The 23,291-nt window shown below is 43.2% G+C and overlaps 1 protein-coding gene across 2 annotated transcripts in view; it reads left to right on the top strand.

Annotated features, from left to right (window-relative positions):
* Positions 1-638: 638 nt before the first annotated feature.
* Dcbld2 (discoidin, CUB and LCCL domain containing 2) overlaps positions 639-23,291 on the top strand; it is a 56,692-nt gene continuing 34,039 nt past the window's right edge. For both annotated transcript variants that reach the window (XM_052157935.1, XM_052157934.1), the window contains exons 1-2: positions 639-1,069; positions 16,144-16,371. In XM_052157935.1, coding sequence (XP_052013895.1) covers positions 874-1,069; positions 16,144-16,371 — 424 coding nt within the window. In that variant the 5' untranslated portion in view covers positions 639-873. The remainder of the gene's footprint in view (positions 1,070-16,143; positions 16,372-23,291) is intronic.

Genomic DNA, 23,291 nt, shown 5'->3' with positions numbered 1-23,291 from the left:
ATTTTATACTTCCTCTCTCCTCTCCAAAGACCTAGAAGCTATCTTTGCAAAAACTGAACAGTACATCTGTAATTGTACCCGGAGATGATGCTACAATTGACTGCAGTTTTAATTAAGAAAAACACACTCTGCTATTTAAAAACAGTCCCTTAAATACAGCTCCCAGCTGAATGAAATCTTGCAGCATCCAGCCATCCCACCCCTTCCAGTGGCCTGATGTGCGACGGGGGAGGAGCCTTGAGCAATCTGGCTCTGGGAAGCTGGAGAGCGCGGGATGGGGAAGTCCCGGAAGTCACTGACCAGAGAGTCTCGGCGGGTTCACTCCGGGCAGTGGTCCCAAAAACTACAGGCTCTTCAGCGGGGCGGGGACCGCTCCCGGCCCCGGCTTGGGGGCGAACCCGGATCCAGGGAGGCGGGTGGGACGCTCCCACAGGTCCAGAGCGATTGGCAGACACGGATGAGGGGCGGTGCAGCTCTGGGAGAGAAGCTAACAGGTCGACAGAACAGACAGCGTGCTGATTGGGCGATATGGAAGGAGCTGGACCAGATCTGGCCGCTCATTGGTCTAGCAGGCGGAGGAGGCGTGGCCGGCGCGCGCGGGAGGGAGGGCGAGGGAGCGGGGCGGGCCTGCCCGAGAGCCGGTCGGGCTACGAGCGCGGTGGGAGCACGTCCCAGCTCCGGCACGGTGCTAGCCTCTGATCCAGCGTGGGGTCTCGGAGCGGGAAGCGCGGCGAAGGGAAGCGGGCTCGGGGAGCAGGGCGGAGGGGTCGAGGCGCGCTGCGCTGCCGCCCGGTCCTCGCCGGGTGCTGCGGGCCCTGGGCGCGCGGGGCTCCGCGGCGCGCGCACTATGCGGGCGGATTGCCGGCCGCCGCGATGGCGAGCCGGGCGCCGCTGAGAGCCGCGCGCAGCCCGCAGGGTCCCCAAGGCCCGGCCGCGCCCGCCGCCACCGGCCGGGCCGCGCTGCCCAGTGCCGGCTGCTGTCCCCTCCCTCCTGGCCGCAACTCCTGCTCCAGGCCTCGGCTGCTCCTTGTGCTGCTCCTACTGCTCCAGGACGCTGGAGCCCAGAAAGGTGAGTGGTGGCCAGCACCGGTCGGCCTCCTGAGGCTCTTGGCTGTTGAAGGAACCTGCGGACGAGATGCAGAGACGCCACACTGGCGAGGCTGATGTGTCCGGGGGGAGGGGGTGCCGCCCGGTGTCTCAAGTTTGTGTCTCGTTACTTTTCTGCAAAGCCATTCATTTCTCTGAAAGAGGGACGTGAGATCCTGCCATGGAGGCCTCTTTGCTGTCTCCTCCTGGACTGATGAACGGAGTAGGAAGCAAACTAAAAAGCATCTTGAGCTTATTAAAGTCAGGCAGTGATTACTGTTCTTAGGGATAGCGCCCAGGTTCTAAAGCGAATGAAGCAAATTGCAGTGCTCTCTAGGAGCCTTGCGTTTGCAGTTCGTTCTTCTGAGCACCTGCACGTTACTGAGGACGGTGGTTTGTTGATTGGCTTGATCAAACACAGAAGTGGCCTACCGTAGTGGTCCACTACCAAAAGGGCAAACTTTCCCAGAAAGTGACAAAACGTTTTTCCTTCTACAATCCTATAAGCGGGCAAAACTTGGTCGATATATCATCACAATGGAAAAGAGAATACAGGACTGAACTTTTTTGTGTGTTGCTTCTTCGGGCAGCATACCACATTTTGTTTGGCATTAGTTTTCCCATGGCTTTTCTTGTTACTAATTGCTAGGAAGGGTTTCTTGAGATACATTTTTCATTTATAAGTTCAGCTTCGGGCTGAGTGCACGTTTTTGTCCGTAAGGAGTTATCTTCAAGGTCATGGGATTGTCTTTGAGAAGGTGCTGCAGCCTTGATGGATGGACGAGTGAGAGGTAATCTCTAAGAGAAATAGGTAAACTGCACTCTCTGATAGTCACATTTAAAATGAGTAACCTAAAGTTTAGATGTGTAGCAGGCAGACTTCAGTCAGAGCTTAGTATATTAGAGTGTGGAAGCCTCAGAAGTTTTGGCATCTATGCGTGTGTTTTTCTTCCTCGGGGTGGGGAGACAGACTTATATGGCTATAGAAGCTTAGTGTGTGGGAGGCCGGGCCCTAAGTGGCTTGTGTAAATCAGTGCATTTAACACAGAGCTCAGTGAGATAATTATCCCATTTCTAACAAAGGGAAACCGAGGCACAGCAAATACAGCATATTTTAATGTACTATTTAAGCAGTACACTCCGGTGTTTGAACATTTCTAGATGGCTTACATCTAGAAATTTACGTCATGTTTAAAACAGATTTTCAAGTAACAGAGTCAGCTATGTAGGGTACCATTGTCTTTTGGAGTATTCATTCCAAGACTAATGGAACATGCAATCTTTTAATGATTTTGAATCATTTTAGTCAGCATTGTAACAATATATGTGTGTCCCATTGCCAAAAGATATCAAAACAAATAATGTCAGAGATCTTAAAAAGATATGCTTTTTATTTCTTCAAAATTGGGTACTTTTTTTTTTAATACTTTTGTATCAATTTTCTGTCTTGTTCCTATGCGAATTCATGCTTCTTTGATAGATTAAGTAAGCGAACCAGTAATACACAGTTTTACAAAGGGAACGCATAATGTATTTATCAATTATTAAACACGGGTCACCAAGTTAGTAAATTAAGGACTAGTTTGGTGAGTATCTGAAAATTCAGAAATTGTGTGAGAGGTGAATTCCCTAAGTTTTTGAGTCTCTCCCTCCGAGGGCCCTTGCTGCTTGCAGTGAAGTTTCTTTGAAGCCAGTCTTAACTAAGATAACACATTCCTTCTGGATCAACTGACATTCCTCACACAAGATGTGAAACGCTTACACACCTACAGACTTTTTAATGTGAGGATGTCCATGTTCTAAGGTAGAATTCATACTCTCTTAAGAAGCCTTGGGAAGAAGATTGGAAGGAATAATAAAATCTTATCAGCTGTCTTTGAGTGGTAGAACGTTTCCAAATGTCTGCTACTAGCGTGTAGTTATACTGAAAAGTAAAGGAAAGAAAGTAGGTTTGCTGAATCAGTCTTGCTCCCTGCACAGCCTACCCAGGTGAAAATGGATTCCGTGTCCGTGAGGGTGCATGAGTGCGTCTTTCTCCCCTTGACACTGCCTTGCAGTGATGCTGTCTTTTGCCTTTGTTCTACTTAATGCTGTCCATGGCTCTTTCTCAGCAGATTCCCTGCTGAACATGATTTTTTCTTTCTGGTTGGCTTAGAGTAAAATTCATGATGTTTTTGAAAATTTAATCCTTCACAATGATGTATCATAACTAGTATTCTTGAAATTCATAAATAGACTTGGTTTGTTTACATATACTTATACTATAGGCATTTTAGATGCAGCTTATATATGTGAATTCTAAAATCCGTGGTAAGCTTATCTTCAAATCTTTATATTAAGTTCACTTTCAAAACCATTAAAAAGTACACATCTATTTAACAAAACTGAACTTAGTGGGCCTTAGCCTGACTGCATATTTGCTGCTGTAATAAATTTTCATGATAAGCAGTTAATACTCTACTGTGATAGAATTTCTATCTCCAGTTTATGTCATAACTAGGAATTTGGGTCAACTCATCTCAGTAATCCAGTTTCCTCATTTATGATACAGAAGATTTATCTACCTTGTAGGCTAGAATGTGACTTGAACATGATATAATACCGAATATAATTAATTTTTAAAATCCATTAAGAGTGGTTTGTTTACAGCCATTCATCTGGCACGTTGTCAAGGGTATTGATTTTGCAATTTAATAACCTATGAAACAGGTCAGGTTGATTCTTTGAAAGAATCATTTCAATTAGACAGTAATATTTGTAGTTTGTGCATGAAATAGTTTTATTCTGGTAAGCAGTACCTTCTTGGCTTGGGTGATGCTAAGGAAGGCCAGTATTTACAAATTGTTAGAAATGAAGAACTTCTTTCTCACCAAAGTAACACTTATAGTTATCAACATTAGGTAGATTTAGACTTTTCTGTCTTTTCTTGGTGTGACAGAACATGCAACACAGGCAAGCTTGCCATCCTAGCGCTTGGCTGAAGCAGGGAGTCAGGGCTTTGATTAGCTACACCTCCATCTGTGAGACCCTACCTCAAAAAGCTATCAACCAACCACTCAACCAATGTTTCTCAACCTGTGGCTCACAGCCCCTTTGGGATTGAATGGCCCTTACACGAGGTTCACATATCAAATGTAATTGGCGTGATGAAGTAGAAACAAAAATAGTTTTATGGTTGGGGTCAGCACAGCATTAGGAACTGTATTAAAGGGTCTTGGCTTTGGGAAGGTTGGAACCACTGCACTAAACCAAAACGGGGCTCTTTTATGTAGCTGTATTCTGAGCTGTCTTTATGACTTTTCCAAAACCTTCGACCTAACAGACCGGTGCCATCAGAATTAAGCTTTTAAATTAGACAATGGTTGTTCCCAACTAAAGATGCTACACTGAGACAGGCTCACAATTGGGGAGGCCATTAACAGGAAACTTGTTCATGAGTCACCTGGGTGGGAGGGTGGGGTCATCATTTTCCTAGAAGGGACACACAGTCACTTTCTACCAGTAGTAGAAGATGAATAAGTAATTTGCAAGTAGCAAATTAAGAATAAACTCAGAAAGTGCCAACAGGAGGAACTGCTTTGGAAAAATTTCATCAAAAAATTCAAACCATTTATGTCTGAAAATGAACCATAAACTCTGTTTTTTTTTTTTTTTAGATATATTCTTTATTTACATTTTAAATGTTGCCCCCTTTCCTGGTTTCCCCTCCCCCCCAAAATCCCATAAGCTCTCTCCACTCCCCTGTTCCCCAGTCAACCCTCTCCCACTTCTCTGTCCTGGTATTCCTCTACACTGCAGCATCGAACCTTTCCAGGACCAAGGGCCTCTCCTCCCTTTGGTGTCTAACAAGGCCATCCTCTGCTGCTTATGTGTCTGGAGCCATGGGTAACTCCATGTGTACTCTTTGGTTGATGGGTTTGTCCCTGGGAGTACTGGGTGGCTTATATCATTGTTCCTCTTATGGTGTTGCAAACCCCTTCAGCTCCTTGGGTGCTTTCTCTAGCTCCTCCATTGGGGACCCTGTGCTCAGTTCAGTGGCTGGTTGAGAGTGTCCCCATCTATATTTGTCATGTACTAGCAGAGCCTCCCAGGTAACAGCTATATCCAGCGCCAGTCAGCAAGCACTTGTGGGCATCGATAATAGTGTCTGGGTTTTGTAACTGTATATAGGATGGATCCCTAGGTGAGGTAGTCAGTCTCTGGATGGTCTTTCCCTCAGACTCTGCTCCACCCTTTGTCTCTGTATCTCCTGCTGTGGGTATTTTGTTCCCCCTTCTACAAAGGACGAGAGTATCCATACTTTGTTCTTCCTCCTTCTTGAGCATCATTAGATATGTGAAATGTGTCTTGGGTATTCTAAGCTTCTGGGCTAATATCCACTTATCAGTGAGTGCATACCATGTGAGTTCTTTTGTGATTGGGTTACCTCAGTAGAGAATTTCTAAGAAAGTATTTCACTTCAGAATGTTAGTTTAATAAAGTATATGATAAATTTCCAGGTCATTATTTGGACTAAATCAACATATTTCAAGAGCATGGGAAAGTATTCAGATAAACTGGTTTTAATGAAAGCCAGTATAATGGTGACAATTGTGGCATCTCAAAGTTACTGAACTTCGCTTGCTAAATCAGCCCACAGTCTGAAGACAGTGGTTGAAAGACAGCAGTCCAGAATTCTCTGCAAGGCTTTTGTTAAATAAAGTACCTTTAGCTTTTGGGTTAAATTGTATTGTTTGGGATGTGGGAGAAGTTCTCAGTACTCTGTTGTATTTTCATCAAGAACTGTGAGAATGGGGTAGCCACGGTGCACTCTCAGGAGAACATTCACGCTTCATTCAGTACAGTCCTGTAACATTCAGAAGAGATAAAGCACCACCTTGGCTCCAGGCAAGCCACAAACAAGTCGAATAAGTAATTATGTTCCACTGAGTGGCTTGCACAGTGGTATGGATTAAAGGAGACATTTTGCAATGACTGGGGAAGCAGACGCTCTGCTGATACATAGTTTTAGGTGGCTGGGCTTTGCAGGATTAGCAGATGTTGGAGAATTAGTGATGGCAGACTCAACAGAAGGGAGTCCAAAGCCTAACTCTTACCCTGAGGAGCAAGCTTTGGCCAGTTTCTACCTAGTCAGTTGACAGGTAGCAGTTGGCTGGTTACTGTGAGCCAGCCCTGATCTAATGGAGTAGGATATTGCTTTCTATAGTGACTTTCCTAGCATCTGTCATCAGCTCCTGTTTCACTTAGAGGATGCTGTCCAAAAACCTCAGCCTCTGTGTGTCACACCACACACACACACACACACACACACACACACACACACACTGACCGCTGGTTCTTCCCTGGGTCTTTGTCCACACCCCATACCAGCAACTTTATAGTTGGGAATAAGCCTGGGCTACTTTGTATCTCAGGACATTCTGTTTTAGTGTCTGTGCTGATATCTTTATATAGCAGGGTCCTGTGCTTGGAACCCCCTCCCTTACTATTCTTCTCCTATTAATCACACTTGAAAATTGCCAAGCATTGTCCTTAGAAAGAGTTGCATAAGCATCTCCACCCAGCTACATCCAGGTTGGACTTTCCATGCTGGATTGAGTGTTTTCCCCCACTGCTAATATTATACCATGCTGTCTGGTATGCTGAGTATTTGAATTAAGCCCATTTCTGCTGTAGATCTGTTGTCCCAGCACATTATTTGGTGTCAGTCCTTCATGCTTTTGCCATTTGGCCCAGTCCCACACTAGCCATGAGTCTAGGATTTGAGCACGTATCTCATTCCCCAAGGAATGGAGCACTCTTGCACTTTACTGCCTGCTTGCCTGGGGCCTGGGAGTCTGTCAGTCTTCCCTGGGCTTCCCTGGAGTACCAGTTCTTTGCTATGTGTCTCAGCTCTGGGAGTTCTCTCAGGCTGGGACTCTGACTATAGGCTCCTTCTCTTGGATTGGCTACTTTCAAGAACGGTGACACCCCAGATTGTGGACAAAACATTGAATGAACTCCGGTGTCCTCTCTTTCAGATTCTGACTTAAAAGTTTGGTTCTGATAATTGCCACAACTTTTTTTTTTCTTGAAACTCAGAGAAAAATAGATCAGGAATTCCAGTCATGTTTGACTAATTGTGTCAAAATTTACCAGCTTGCACAGATTTAAACCTGTCTCTTGGGTCATTCAACAAGTGAATTAGAATAGGAAATTAATTGGACTCCTCCTAACTCAGCAGCTAAAGCCTCCCCATTTCAAATGTGTGAGACCCACTTCTCCATTCCCTACGCGTGATCCCCACCTCATTTACTGTTCATAGAAGTTCTGTGTGGCTGAATGTGTCAACTTCTGCAAGTAGAGGACTCAGGTATCAAGGTAAAATTGGATGATTGGCCTATAAGTGGCCACAGTCACCTACGTTTGAATTCTGCTCTTCACTCCTGCTGTGACTCTAGCTTTATGTGTCTCTGCTGCCCTTGCACTTCAGACTCTAGAGTCATTCTGGACCATGGTTTATCTTGTCCGTTCTTGCTTGCCAGTGTTCACGTTGTATCCTAGACTGGACGTGAGGGACGGCAAGGGTGGAGGGCATACTTTAGTCAGGACTCTTGGGGTCCGAGAAACTGAAGCCCAGGTCTGCTGAATGTAGAGGAGAACTCACTGGGTTTTACAGTGGCGCTCGCCGTACCTTGCTAAGTCAAGGGAAAAGCATGCAATTGCTCTTCACAAACCAAAGTTTCAGCTTCACTTTCCTCTCTCAGGTTTCTCTGTGTAGAAGGGGTGATGGCTCCTGGAAGTCCCCAGAACTTGAAGTGCTAAAGTGGAGAAAGTCTGGGGCAAAACACAGAAATTAGAGGGAAGAACGAGTAGGAAGAGGGTGAGTCAGTGCCCACCCTGGAGCAGGCAGCTGACCAGGGGGCACAGGGTCATGTACAACTGTCCATCAGTGCCCACCCTGGAGCAGGCAGCTGACCAGGGGGCACAGGGTCATGTACAACTGTCCGGAACCTCCAGACAATCTCCAGGAGGGTAAGGCACTGGATAGAATCTGCTCAGTGTGGGTAAATCATAGAATTTTTAGAATGTGCTATTTTTACAGAGAATTGTGTGTAGTATGGTTGTGTCCATCCATTTGTGAGGCTGGATCCTGCTGTGTAGACCTGGCTGGCCTCAAATAAGCTATTCAGCTCAGGCCAGCTTTAGGCTCTCTACTGACCCTGGCCTTATATGCCTGGTAACATCTATGCATGGTAACTTGTGCCACCACACACTGCCAAATGTTATTGAATCCACTCAACTGCCTTGGGAGATGCAAGGTATAAATCACATTTAGGTGTGCTTACATAGAGTTGTGGAAGGTTTTAAAAGCTATCTGGGGTTTGTTTCTGGATTAAGCACAGTGTGTTAAAAACTGTTTTATTCTTGTCCGTGGCTATTCATATGAGTAGAGCACATTGCCCACCAGATTGCCACGCTAAGCTGACGTAAATGTGTGTAATTAAGCATATTAAAATATGAACAAGGTAGAACTTGCCCTTCCTGGAAATACTTGCTGTATCTGCTGTGCTATAAACTATATGGGCCCACCATGCCATTCAAAAACTGTATGGTGATCTTATAAGTAGATAATGGATTTTGAGGATTTGGGCTAAAGATGGGGAGTTCTAGAACTTTCCGAGTGAATGAGCTGCTCAATTGGAGTAGAAACAATTAGTAATGAGTAACTCTCAGGAATGTATTATCATCTCGTAAGACCAGAGACCATCTGGGTCTCTGAAGTTGCTATAAGTTTCTAAAGTACTAAGGCATTGTTCTTCCTGTTAATTGGCTAGATTGCCACCAAAGTATAAATTGGTCAACATAAACACAAAAGCCATTCAGATATATCTTCAGTAGTGTTAATGTGCCATTGTGAGAATAGTCCCCAAATGTATATTAAGAGCATGAGTGTGAATTCTGCCCTTGGTACCAGGTGTGCTCGTATAATACCTAAGTGGATTCTTACTGTCTCCATTTAAGAGAGCAAGACCATAGCATAGCTAGAGTAGCCAACCTCAAGGTCTCAGTGAGTCCTTGAGAATGGACATCTGAGCTTGCTATAATTTAACCATGGGGTCCTGGTAAAAGTGTGTGTGCGTGTGTGTGTGTGTGTGTGTGTGTGTGTGTGTGTGTGTGTATTTGCATTCCTTTTAAATTCAAATCTGTAAATTATTGCAAGGGTCAGATAATCTATGGGGGCTTATGCCTGGAAAAGACTAAGTCTCCCTCCCCTTTAATTACCTGCAGCTCTTCATCTAGAGTGGGGCCCATGAGCTATCCCTATCTACATTGGTATGCCATGTCAACTGGTATTGTCATTGTTAAAGTCTAGTTTTGGTGATCATATTTTAGAGATTTAATGGGTGTGGCTTCACGAAACACATACACAAATAAACAACACTAAGTGGACTCTGGAGGCTGTGTTTGTCTATGCACATGAGATGCATGCATACACACACAATGTATAAGTGATAGCTAAAGAAGAGGTTATGTGGGCTTGGAGAGACGACTCAGTGGATAAGAGCACTCACTGCTCTTCTAAAGGTCCTGAGTTCAATTCCCAGCACCCAGGTGGCAGCTCACGACTGTCTGATGTCATCTTATGGTGTGCAGATCTGCATGTAGAAAAGTACCACTATGTTGCTATATTTTTCCAACCCAATTACCTGGTAAAAGAAATCTCAACTCAATAACAATACAAGCTATATGCGTAGATTGGGCGAATCTCCGACTACTCTATTCCCATTTATGTTATCCCATATAACTTGTGGTTTCTCCAGGCCATGCCACCAGCTTCTCCCCCATCCTCTCCTGCAATCCTCCATAGCTCCTCCCCCTTCCCATCGACCCTTTTCTCCTCCCCCAAACCCTCAGCTCCTCCCCCTTCCTCCTGCCCAATTATTGGCTCAAAGCTTTATTTGAAAAGTTAAAGTGGGGAGAAGGTTCACAAGGCAACTCCTTGCCTGCAGCCCCTCCCAGGAGTGGAATTAGCATCAAAATACAAGCCCAGGTCAATCCACAGAACCACTATGCTTGTAAATACATAGATAAATGTTTAAAAATTGAATAAAAAAGAAGAGTGGGGACACTGGAGGAGTTGGAGAATAAGGGAGAAGAGGAAGTAAATACAGTACTTATGACATCCCTACATAAATAATAAAGGTCACGTGGAGGAATGAGTTCAGGACGAGAGAATGATGGGGTTGTTTATTTTTCTAAAAGTTTCCCTTGACACTGCATCCATATCTGCCTTAGATTTAGATTATTAAGAAAATAAATAAGAGAAAGGGGCCTCCCGGCAATAAAAAAGTAGGCACAGAGCCACTGTGAAAAGCCTACACTGGGAGTGTGTTCACCTGCTGGTATCCTGGAAGAGGCAGCGCTGTGGATATTGATTGTCAGAAAGGGTATGAAGATTGGCAGCGGGGGCTGGCGAGGCAGCGGGGGCTGGAGAGGAGAGAAATGTGTGACATGGCCTTAGCATCCAGTCACATATTTGCCTAAACCCATAGAGTGAGCAGGACCAAAAGCGTCTGTAAACTGAGCTCTGAGAGATGATGCTTCTGTTGAGGTTTGTCAGTTTTAACCAGCCCTTTGTGATGAGCCTGCATGCTAAAACTGCTCTGGGAGAGAAGTCTACTTAAAACCGTCACTGTGCTACGTGGACTGATCTATCCTGTGAGAATGCCAATCGGAAGGAAAGTATTCCGCCAGCATTAGCATCAGAACTCGCTTTCAGAATACGACACATTACAGGGACAAAGACCAACATACGAGATGAGCTTAATTAAGTTATACAGCTTAGGAAGGAAACCTGGGAGTTTTAGGCTTGCCTAGTATTTCTAGTCTGAAAATTCAGTGTGAGTAAAAACTTCACTGTATCTTTTCTTTATGAACTTTTCTCCTGCTCACTAAATGTTTTTCTTCCCATCTCACGGGTGTGTTCCGAGATATGACAAAAGTGAGGCTTAGAGGCAGTGTGGTCAGACTCACCATTTCACTATACATCTACAATCCTTGGAAACTCGGGACAAGTATCAGTGTAATGAAAGCGCCTTCATTCTGTTTGGCGCATATTTCTATAGGTTGGCTGCATCTGTGTTTGCTGTGCTAAAAGGATGCATAGGGCTCCTATTATTAAAATTCAGTGACTATATTATTTATTAATAACCATATCAAATGTGCAAGGGTGGCTGGACCATCAGGGCACACACTTGTCTAAAAACCGTACTTGGTTTGGATAAAAGCCTGAAATAAGATGTATTCCTAGTTGGATTATTTCATAGGTATTTGAATATGCTCAATGTTTTTCATGGGGAAACTCTTAATAAAAGAAAATTGTTCCGTTATTTTCCGGGAACAGTATCAAAATGTGTTATCTGGCTTAACACATCTGACCTTGCACTCTTCAGAGGAAGTAATGCGTGTTCTCTAAGCAATCCCAGGGTAGTCTGCCACGGCAGAGCAGTCAGATCAAATTCCAGTGTCCTTCCCCTGACAGAAACACATTCAAGATGAAGAGTGCACAGTAAGAGGCATCTACCCTTTCTGATCAGCTGTCGTCTAGTGGAGACCATGGGGGATGGAGGAGGAAGTTGGTGGTGATGGTGGAGTTTACCCAAATTGCAGTGCTATAGTGTGTGTACTACAGTGGCGGAATGGTTGAGAGAGTTGTCTGGTTTTCTTTCTGTGGTAGCTAGACTTCATCAATTCTGTCATGTAAACAAACACAGGTAATAGTGGGTAGTGTGTCCTAGGCACAGAACATTATTGTTTTCAGAATATACTAGTCCCAAAATCTGGAGACAGTACACCATTAAAAACGAAGGGTTCACCAGGCAGTGGTGGTACACACGTGTAATCTCAGCACTCTGTGAGGCAGAGGCAGGCAGATTTCTGAGTTCGAGGCTAGTCTGGTCTACAGAGTGAGTTCCAGGACAGCCAGGGCTATACAGAGAAACCCTGTCTCGAAAAAAGCAAAACAAAATAAAAGATACTGAGGAGTGGCTGACAGGACTGTACACCGGTTAGCTGTGCCCTGAGTGAGTTGAGCAGCGCTGTCCTTTGGCCTGATAAGCCCAACCCAGAACTAAGACACTGAGGTTTTCTGGCCATGCTCGAATCTCAGTCTCCTCACACTTGAAGACATTCATTCTCCGGTCCATCCTGAGATGCTTGAGGAGCACTCCAGCCTCTGCCTTGGTTGTCTGGAACAGCCCTCCTCCTCCCTTAGAGATGACTGAAGACGTGCTGTGCTGCCTGGGATGGAGAGGCACAAAGGAACCCCTGCTGTCAGCAAGTTCGATGGTCTTGATCATTTTCTAGGTTTTGGTTCTACTTTTCAATATTTTTACATATTTCTGGTGTTTTCATAGATTGACTTTAGTTTTAAAATAAAAATAATCATAAAATATTGAAGTGAAAGCAAGGCTATGTTTTTTCCTTGTCTTGAATTTAACACGGGGGCCTTTGAGTGGCGAGAAGCGTTTTCCACCCTGCAGGCGTGACCTTTCAGTCATGGTTTTCAACCTTCCTAATGCCGAGCCCTTTCATATATAGTTTCTCCTGTTGTAGCAATTCCCCCAACCATAAAATTATTTGTGTTGCTATCTCATAACTGTAATGTTGTTACTGTTCTGAATCATAACATAAATATCTGGTACTTCCCATGGTCTTAAGTGACCCCTGTGAAAGGGTTCTTCAACTCTGAGGAGGCTGTGACCCACAGGTTGAGGAGCCACTGCTTTAAAAGGTCAAAGATAGTTTAGCAGGTCAGGAGTCTATATGCCAGCACTGGGAGAGTCACAGTGTAAATGTATTTTTCTTCATTTAAAGCAACGGGAAAACATGCAGCTGCTGGCCTAGTAGGTATCTGTATTCTGCCTACTCACGCCTTCGAGCTGGGCTGTTCTGGACACATGGGTGATGGCAAATTCTGTCTAGTTGGGTTAAATTTATCACCCCTTAAAATGTAAAACATTTGAGAATGTTCACTGCAACAGCCTGGAGACATCCTTTTAACTGGGGTTTCTGGTGCACATCATCTGCTTGGAGAGGAGGGAGTGCTAAACTCCAGCACATATTTTAGAGCATTCTTGGCACACTGTTGTAGACTCGTTGACTATGCCCTCCCTCCCCCGACACAAGATTTTGAAAAAAGACAGCTCTGTTTTAATTACTTTCATCCTCACTGCACAAGCAAAAGTCCTGTTTCCATCAATTATTATGTATTTTGTTAACTTTAAACCACTTTTTAATGGTGGAAGGGACAAGAAACAATTTCTGCATTTTATTGAAAATTAGGCTCATAAAGACATCTAAAAAATTACTCTGAACATTCTGCTTGTACTCTGGTAACATGGATTTTAAAGTAACAGTCTCAAGGTGAATGAAGGGAATCCGTGAGCTGAGATGTGACGTCATGGTCATGTGTGAGTTGTCAGCAGGCAATTCTTGACATTACACTTCCAACCACAGCTTTCAGTTCTGCATATCAAAAACAGCACAAACTGAAATGTTTAATTATCCAAGGATTGTTTTTTAACTATTGAAACACTTCCAGGAATCACAAGCTAGTATCAAATGTTAGGTACTGTTTTAGGATAGTTGTTTTTGCCTCTCTTAGGGAAAATGCTAATGATTATTCAAAAGGTACTTATATTTCAGTTATCTCTTTTCACACTGAAGGGTTTTATAGCCTTATGGTCTTACTTTAGGTTATATCAGAGAGAGAGAGAGAGAGAGAGAGAGAATGAATTAGCTTTGGGGGGCAATTGTAGCATTTTGTATTATGTAATATGTAACAGCCTGTTTTACTGTAAACATCAGTGAGTGTATTCCACACCCACATTTACTTCCTTCTCTCCATATTTTTATATTATTAATCCACTATGCATAGTTCTAGTGCATGAATGAAATCAGGGCTCGGAAATAAAGTGTAGTGTTGACTGAAAACTAAACTTTATATGTAAAGTGTTTGTTCAGAAAGCAGAATTTATAGTCTCCAACTCAAAAGTAGACCAGCATGCAGTACGAATGTAGAGGCGGAAGCCACTGCTGCCTCAGGACTGTCAAGGGCCTCATGCAGACAGTTGTTGCTTTGTGGAAGTGAAATGGCCTTTTTTTTTTAATATTTTTATTTTCTATATTCTTTGTTTACATTCCAAATGATTTCCCCTTTCCCGGATCCCCCCTCCCCATATGTCCCATAAACCTTCTTCTCTCTATCCCTTCTCCAATCACCTCCCTCCTTTTTCTCTGTCCTTATATTCCCTTCCCATGCTAGATCAATCCTTTCCAGGATCAGGACCCTCTCCATACTTCTTCATGGGAGTCATTTGTTATGCAATTTGTGCCTTGGGTATTCAGAGCTTCTGGGCTAATTAATATCCACTTACCAGAGATTGCATTCCATGTGTATTCTTTTGTGATTGGGTTACCTCACTCAGGATGATATTTTCCAGATCAAACCATTTGCCTAAAAATTTTGTGAATTCATTGTTTCTAATGCTGAGTAGTATTCCATTGTGTAAATATACCACATTTTCTGTATCCATTCCTCCTTTGAGGGGCATCTGGGTTCTTTCCAGCTTCTGGCTATTATAAATAAGGCTGCTATGAACATAATGGAGCATGTGTCTTTATTGCATGTCAGGGAATCCTTTGGGTATATGCCCAGGAGAGGTATAGCAGGATCCTCCGGAAGTGTCATGTCCAGTTTCTGAGGAACCTCCAGACTGATTTCCACAGTGGTTGTTCCATCTTACAGCCCCACCCAGCAGTGGAGGAGTGTTCCTCTTTCTCCACATCCTCGCCAACACCTGCTGTCTCCTGAGTTTTTGACCTTAGCCATTCTGACTGGTGTGAGGTGAAATCTCATGGCCTTTTGTAAATTGAAGTTCCTCTATCGCTCTCAGTTACTGCACACTTTTGCCGCTGCCCCTTTGCTCCATCCTACTAAGCTGTTGTAATGCTTACATTGTTCTAGAGAATGAAATCCATAGGTCATCGCTAGGTGAGAACATGACGGGATTCTGTGACTACCATCCATGCCTGTAATGATTAAGTTAAAACTCAGAAGTGTCCGTTCTAATGTTTTCTACAAGTTCTCTACTATCCCAAAAGATGATAATGAATAGCTCTTTTAAAGAAGAAACCCCGATTATTTTAAAAAGGCTGCATTTATCATCCTATTAAAAAGAGACTCACTGAATCTCATTGTAGCTGAGAAGGTTGAACATTACCTTGGGAGCAGCAGCTGAATCTTTTAATGTACATTTTGTTCATGACTTCTGTATTCAGTTAAAAATCATTGGTGAGAAAGTCAAGATGCACACAATGTACTGTTCCTAAAACTTGAATACTCAGTTGCTGAAGAAGTTTCTGAAACAAAGTAATTTAACCCCGCTAAAACATTAAAGTCATGTCTGCAGTAAGCCGTTGACATTTTGTTTCTTCTTTTTTATTATGAGAGAGAAATAAGATTTGGGAGAAGTCACACAGCTCAATTTCAATGGAATATAGAATTAAACATCACCAAGTCTAGCTGTAGTTCCTTGTCTGAAAGATGGCCAGTGGTCAGACATCTTAGCACGCATTAATGTTTTCTCAGAATCCTGCCCCTGCTCATGGAGGCCTCAGCAGCTGATCACTTCTTTACATTTGTATTTACTTTGCGTGGTTAGCGTAAATATGTGGTCATATTCTCTTAACAATGGGATTTATTACAGCATGTGTTTAAGTACTGCATAATTGTCCGTTCAAATGGAAAGTCCTTTGAACTTACAAATTATATGACTTTGAATGTGTCAATCAGGGCTGACTTTGACCTGACTTGACTTCTCTTGGCTCCTTCGCTCTGTCTCGTGAGTAAATGTGCTCAGAACCAGGTTGTGTGCTGTGTTCTTTGAAAAGGAAGACCTGCCTCTGTAAACATGGGCTGTCGTCCTGCCTTGCTCCAGGTCTGTGTGTAGATGCTGATTACAGGTAAGCTTGAAGTGGGAGAGTAATCCATTTGGTTTTGTTTTTCCTTAGGTGATGGATGTGGGCACACTGTACTAGGCCCTGAAAGTGGAACCCTTACATCCATCAATTACCCACATACCTACACAAACAGCACTGTGTGTGAATGGGAGATTCGAGTAAAGATGGGAGAAAGAATTCGCATCAAATTTGGTGACTTTGACATTGAAGATTCTGATTATTGTCACCTTAATTACCTGAAAATCTTTAATGGAATTGGAGTCAGCAGAACTGAAATAGGTAAGGCATTAATGCATATTGTATATTGTTTCCTTAAGTTTTAAAACTGAAGCAGTTTTTGTTACTTAATAGTAACTAACTTGTACATAAAACATTGTAGACAATATAGAAATCTCAAATTGAGTCTTTGTGAAGAGGGGATTCTAGTCTGCTTATTAGCACATACAAGATGCACATGGTTAAACTTGAGCAAGATGCACATGGTTACCCTAGTGCAAGATGCACATGGTTACCCTCATGTAAGGTGCACATGGTTACCCTCGTGTAAGATGCACGTGGTTACCCTCGTGTAAGATGCACGTGGTTATCCTTGTGTAAGGTGCACACATGGTTACCCTTGTGTAAGGTGCACACGTGGTTACTCTTGTGTAAGGTGCATGTGCTACTCTTCGGTAAGGCACACTTGGTTACTTTCATGTGGGATTCCATTGTACTGCTACTAAGAAGGTAGAAGTAAATTCTCTTATGTTTATGTTTCATTTGATCACTTTATTTACAGTCAGAGGATTCGGATATAATTCATGCATGGTCAGGACGCAGTGTAGCATGCTAACCATGGGTTTGGAATCCAAACTGCTCTGGATTAAAGCCTAAATTTACCCTTAGCCTGCTGTGATCTGTTGGGAGCACCTGACCACTGTTTTCTCAGTTATGCGTGCGTGTGTGTGTGTGTGTGTGTGTGTGTGTGCGCGCGTGCGTGCGTGTAAAGAGCCTGGAAGAGTGTGGGACTGCACAGTAGGTGCAGAGAACAGAATGGTGACTATAATCCTAGTGCAGGAGCAGTGGTTCTCCGTTAGAGCTGTGTGACAGTCACCTGGTAGACTGAAAACACACTACAAACCTGCTTTCCATCCAACCAACAGATGGAAATTGATTGTGTGAGACAGAAGCCTCGGAGTTATAAAAGGTTTCCAGGAAAATCTACTTTGCCTCCAAGATTCAGAAGCTTTGGCTTAGAGATCACTACTGTTCTCTTACAAAAGGCTGAAACCTGTAAAGGTTTTAGTGAACTGACACAAAGTAAAGACCTCTCGAATTCTTTTGAGTTTATTTGGAAACATATATTGGGTAACATTTTTCAGAATTACAGTAGGTATGTGGTGTCTTGTTCTTTGATTATCCAACTATGATCATCCTCTGACTCCTCCATCCCAGGCTGAGTCTTTCATCCTAGCCCATTTCCTGCTACTGATTGATAACCTCTGTGTTACTCAGAAAACTCTTGGTTATCCTGGTAGCTTGAGTAGCTCCTCTATACCTTTACCATATGATGCTGGGTAAAATTGTCAGAACTTAGACCACTGAAGAGTGTGGACCCCTTGGTCCTGTAGTACTAGTGGAAGATGTGTGGATGGTGCTTCTGAGGGCTCTCGGGAGTAAGCAGGAGTACTCTGTGAATGTAACTGAAACAGCAGTGAAAACAAACACAAAAGGTGGAAAATAAAGTGTATGTTCCCATTAAGGAGGAAGTTAAAAATAGGAGTGGTTCTGTCTCATTTCATCCACATGTAATAGTATGTAAGAGGAAGGAGGAGGAGCCGGAAGTTATGATTGGGTCCTGGTTATTCTGATTGAGGATTGAGGATGGCTAATTTTAAAAAGACATTTTTAAAATTAAATTTTGTTTGCTTTTTCAATTTTTTATTTGTTAATAAGGTCTTGGTTGAATAGAATTCTATCTCTTCCCCCTCAACATTTCTCCCAGCCCCTCCCCTGCATCCCACTCTCAAGTTGACAGCCACCTTTTCTTTTAATCTTGTATTAAAGAAATATATATAAATATAAATACACATATAAATATACATATATACAACCTGTTGAGTGGGGGGGGGATTTTGTTTGTGTGTATATGACTTCAGGGCTGACCGCTCTGCATTGGACACCCAGTACCAGGGCTTCCTGAGAGATGGTCTGTTTTCTTCTCCCAGCAGCCACTGGTAGCCTGCTAGCTTCTGTCTGGGGTGGGACCCCTGAACATTGTCCCCCCTTCCACATGAGAATACCCATTGCTGTTGTTATGGTTCTGGTGGTGCTGATGCAGCCATTTCTAGGAGAGACTGCTTCACTGTGTTCTTCCTGGTCTTCACTGTTAGAATCTTTCTGCCTCCCTTCCACAATGCATCCTGAACCATAAGTGCAGGAGCTGTGATATCCACTGGGACTGGACTCCCTATGTCTGTTCATGTCTGCATTGTGGCCAGTTGTGGTTTTCTGTGACAGTATCTATTTTCTGTAGAGAGGCTTCTTTGGAAAGGGTTGGAAGCCGCCCGTAACCTGTGGGTATAAGGATAAGATCTAGAATGTAATCAGGAACCATGCTTGTCTAGTGGCAGTAGTATATTCTCTTCTAAGATCCTTGCACTCACTAGCCCTGGGAACCTGGGAATGGTTTCCCTCCTGTGCTGTGGGCTGTAAGTTCAATCAGACTCACAGCGTGTAAATGCTATTTGTTCCATCTTTGAGCATTTCTTGCCGTGCTTGCAATTGTCATGGTTCACAGGTGTTGCAACAGGGTAGGACAATTTATTCGCTCTCATCCCTTGACAGGTCACATAGTATTTTCTGGGGCCATGGGCAGTACATCACAGGAAAGAGGTTTTTAGTCAAATCCAGCTTGAATCCAAGTCCTGAGTCCTCAGCGTATGGTGTTTAAAAGATATTTTAAAGCTTATTAGAGAAATTTAGGGGGCATTGATCATTCACTGATAATAAAGAATTATTGCTTTAGATGTGAAAATGGTTTTACCATATTTCTTTAAGAAAAGGGATAAGGAAAGGTATAAGCCAAAGGGGTCATGTAAGAGCTAACATTCTAATATTTGGGGTGTGTTCTTGGAAGTTTTCAGGATAACGTTTTTAATAAGACAGTGAATGCTGTATTTGGAAAATGAACCGTAGCCTTGCGACGAGGGAAGAACAACAGAGGTGTGGGTTTGACATTGCTCTGTCTAGCCAGCATCCAGGGGCTCCTTGTGGGAGTCCCTCCCGCCAGCCGTGAACCTGCCCAGGTGTCCGGCTTCTGTTTTACTTTAAAAGGTGTGGAATTTTAAAGTAAAGTAGAACATTAAGTGTTTAATGGTCTCCTTTTAATAGCTTAAAGTGTTTAACAGCTACCTTTTATTTCCCATTCTTTCTGCTTTTTCCTCCCCACTGTACAAAGCTGCAGGAAGGTCAAAGGGTGAGTAATGATGGTGCCTTCTGAGCCCCGTTGCCTCCTAGCACTTGTCCTAGCTTGCCTGCCTTGTCGCCCATTGACATGCAACTATATTAATGGTAGGGATGTGTTTCCTGACACACCTCACAGAGAAGTGATGATCCTTTCAAAATAAGCATTTAACATTCTGATGGCGTATCTCTGCAGAGGATTACAGAAGAAAGAAATGCATAGCGGCTTCAAGACTTCATCGATAGAGGTTCTGAGTTCTTTATCTTTTCCAGTCTTCACTCACTGCCCCTTCAGAACAGAGGCAGGCTCAAATACACCCCATCCATTTTGGTATGCAAAATTAGGTTTGGGGTTTTATAAGTGTTAAATTTATTTTCTCTTAAGAAGTCGTAGTCTGGAATAATCAGAGGAAACGATCAGGATGGTTTCTAGAGGAAGGATGTTTTAAATCCTGAACTCATTAGGAAGTGTTTAACTGACAAGGTATCAGCTTACTTTGCAGCTGGACAGTGACCCCTTGTTCTCTTTATGTGCTGTTAGCAACACTGTTTTTTATAACTGACTTCTGAGCTGCTAAAGTGTAAAGACGGTTTTGGAATAAGTCACTGTAGTAGTACTATGAATAGGAACATTGATGGACAAGTGGCATGTTTAATGATAGTTTAAAATGGCTTTCCAGATCTGAAATCTGTCCCCACTTAGGCAGACTGTATTAGATTAAGAAAAAAAATTATCTTTTGAATCCTTAATGTAAGGCACAGAATATTATAGATTTATCTTACCCAGATTTTACAATTCATTATTTCTTCAAGAAATCTTTTGTTCTTTTAATATGCGATAAAATTAGAAATCAGAATCTTTTTTAAGTCGGGGATGGTTGGCTGCCCTACCCTCTGAATACAGACTTCATAAATTGATATGCAGCTATGCATAAAGTTGCATGTGCATGCACAAATACTTGTGTGAATACATGGCTTATATTTAGTGGTATTTATTTAAACCATTGAGTTCATACTGATATTTTAATTGTTATCCTATACTTATATGATTCATTTCATTCTTTTCTGTGTTGTCTTAGTTAAGGTTTCCATTGCTGTAGGAATGGCAAGGCAACTTTAACCAAGGCACCTCTTACAAAGGACACCATTTAACTGGGGCTGGAGTACAGGTTCAGAGGTTCAGTCTATTATCATCATATTATCATCAAGGCTGGAAGGATGGCAGCATCCAGGCAGGTGTGGCACTGGAGAGGGAGCTGAGAGTTCTACATCTTGTTTGGAAGGGAACCAGGTGAGGACTGTAATCTAGGCAGCCAGGAGGGGATCTCAAAGCCCACTCCCACAGTGACACTCCTAGTCCAACAAGGCCACAACTCTTGTTTTGTTTTGTTTTGTTTTGTTTTGTTTTGTTTTGTTTTGTTTTGTTTTCCGAGGCAGGGTTTCTCTGTATAGCCCAGGCTGCCTCAAACTCAGAAATTCTCCTGCCTCTGCCTCCAAGTGCTGGGATTAAAGGTGTGCGACATTACTGCCCCGGCCAGGCCACAACTCCTAGTTTTGCCACTCCCTAGGCCAAGTGTATTCACACCACCACATGTGTATTCTAACTCACTTCTCTCGGAATGAGCAATCTAACCCCCTACCCCCTGTTGTAGTTCCTCCTGAAGAGCTGTGCAGTGGGCTTACAGAAGCAAAGATCTCCTACTGTTTTAAGCAAGATCCTGGATTCTAGGCTGTAAGTCGGCCGTGCCCACAGGTGACTGGTACTTACAATTATTTGTCTGGATCTCCCTCTGAGAGAATGCTGCCTCTGCACTGTTAGAAACAACAACCTCCCTTTCTCTTCCAGACCTCCTCTGTGGCTATGTTGTCCATCTGAGGTATGGGTTGGTTCATTTGTGAGTCTCCTTAGGAATTATTTAAAGTTTTGATATTTTCCATAAAAGTTTATTTTTCTAGGAAAGCTTTGAGAGAGCTTCCCTGGCATGCCGTGTCGTGCATGCTTCTCTGTTGCTTGGCAGCAGGCCTGGTTTACACGTGACGACCCTCTGCGCTTTAGACTACAGTGGGTGGCATAGGGACCACTCACTATCCTTACAAAGCTGAGAGCTTTAGAAGAGCCAGGATCTTCTAACAACACCTCTTCAGAAGATATACATGCTAGGTATAGGCATGTGCCACTAGACTGGCCTTCAGAAAATGATTTTTAAAAATAATTATACTTATTTGTGTGTGTCTGTGCATGCATATATACATATCAGAGGAGGATTTGTAAAAATTGGTTTTCTTTTTCAACCATATGAATCTGTAGGACTTATGTTAGGTCATCAGACTGGACACCAAGTGCTGAGCCATCTTGCCAGGCTCAGAAAATACCTCCTAAGTCTCCTTAGAGAAGTCTCTCTTCTTGTGGAAGTATTACAAGGGAGGGGGAACAGTATGACAGAACAGTATGACAGGGCAGATCAGTCAACCAAGTGGATACCTTGATTCCTCCAATGCTGTAGTCTTTGTATTAGGAAGCTTTTGGTCTGCCATGTTAGTGCTCCTGCATGCCTCCTCGATCAGCTGCAGTAACGAGAGAGAATACGTCAGGGATAATACTTAACAACCAAAGACTTTAAAACCAGCTGCAGCTGGGTGATGATGGTGCACGCCTGTAATCCCAGCACTCCCGGAGGCAGAGGCAGGCGGATTTCTGAGTTCGAGGCCAGCCTGGTCTACAGAGTGAGTTCCAGGATAGCCAGGGCTATACAGAGAAACCCTGTCTCGAAAAAAACCAAATCCAAAAAACCAAATAAATAGATAAATAAATAAATAAAACCAGCTGCATTCCTGCCCTGTGCTGTGGATACGTGAAAACCTTTAAAGTTTCAGATGTTTTGTTGGTTTGATGAAGGCGGGTCTGTGTTTGTGTTGAGGATACCATACTGAGTGGAATTGGCTTGGGTGGTACTCTTAAAGAGTCAGCACTAGAGAACCTAATGTGTTTGAATGATGTTTGTTCCAATGTTGGCATTATTTACTATGTAGAAAACTTAGAAGTGACTCCAGTGGCACACTAAAAATGATGAAGTGCTGTCTGTGGTGTGACCATGTTTGGGTAACTACTAGCCACCCACTCTGGACTTTGCATACATTTCTATACCTAGAAGAGTTTGGGGTCATTTGTTGACAATATTTAGACTCCTAGACATCACCAGGGGCTTCAGTGACTGTGGTGACTTGTACCTCACTCCACTGCAGTATTGTCTAATTTGATGGTATCACTGTCTAGGATGTGTGCTTCTGCTTTATAATTTGCTTTGTGTCTCCATGATGGCTCATGCCAGGTGTGTGTTCTTTGTGAAGAAGAGGGTTGATTTTTCGGTACTTTTTCTATTGGTTAATTCCCCACCTCTTTTTTTTCCCAGTATCTCACTATGTTGCTGAGGCTGGCCTTGAACTCATGGCCTCAAATGATTCTCTTGCTTCCACTGCAGACGTGTGTCCCAGTGTCTTGGCTCTCCTACTTTTGTTTGTATCTTTATTTATTTGTTGGAGTTCTGTAAATATAGTCAGTCCAGTTATAGGCTCCTTTTGGGCGTGTACATTGCAACTATTCCCGTCTTTCTATGGGCTGCCTTTTCACTCCCTTACTGGTATATTTTGATAAACACTCCTCAGAACTTGGAGCTTCTAGGGAATTGAGAAATAACTATCAGATGTTTAAGCCCATAGCACGCTTGATACACTGATATAAAGTGAGATAACACACA

This window comes from Apodemus sylvaticus, chromosome 15, assembly GCF_947179515.1.
Source record: "Apodemus sylvaticus chromosome 15, mApoSyl1.1, whole genome shotgun sequence".
Classification (NCBI taxonomy): domain Eukaryota; kingdom Metazoa; phylum Chordata; class Mammalia; order Rodentia; family Muridae; genus Apodemus; species Apodemus sylvaticus.
The sequence above is the reverse complement of the archived record's forward strand: the minus strand, read 5'-3'. Positions and strand labels throughout refer to the sequence as shown.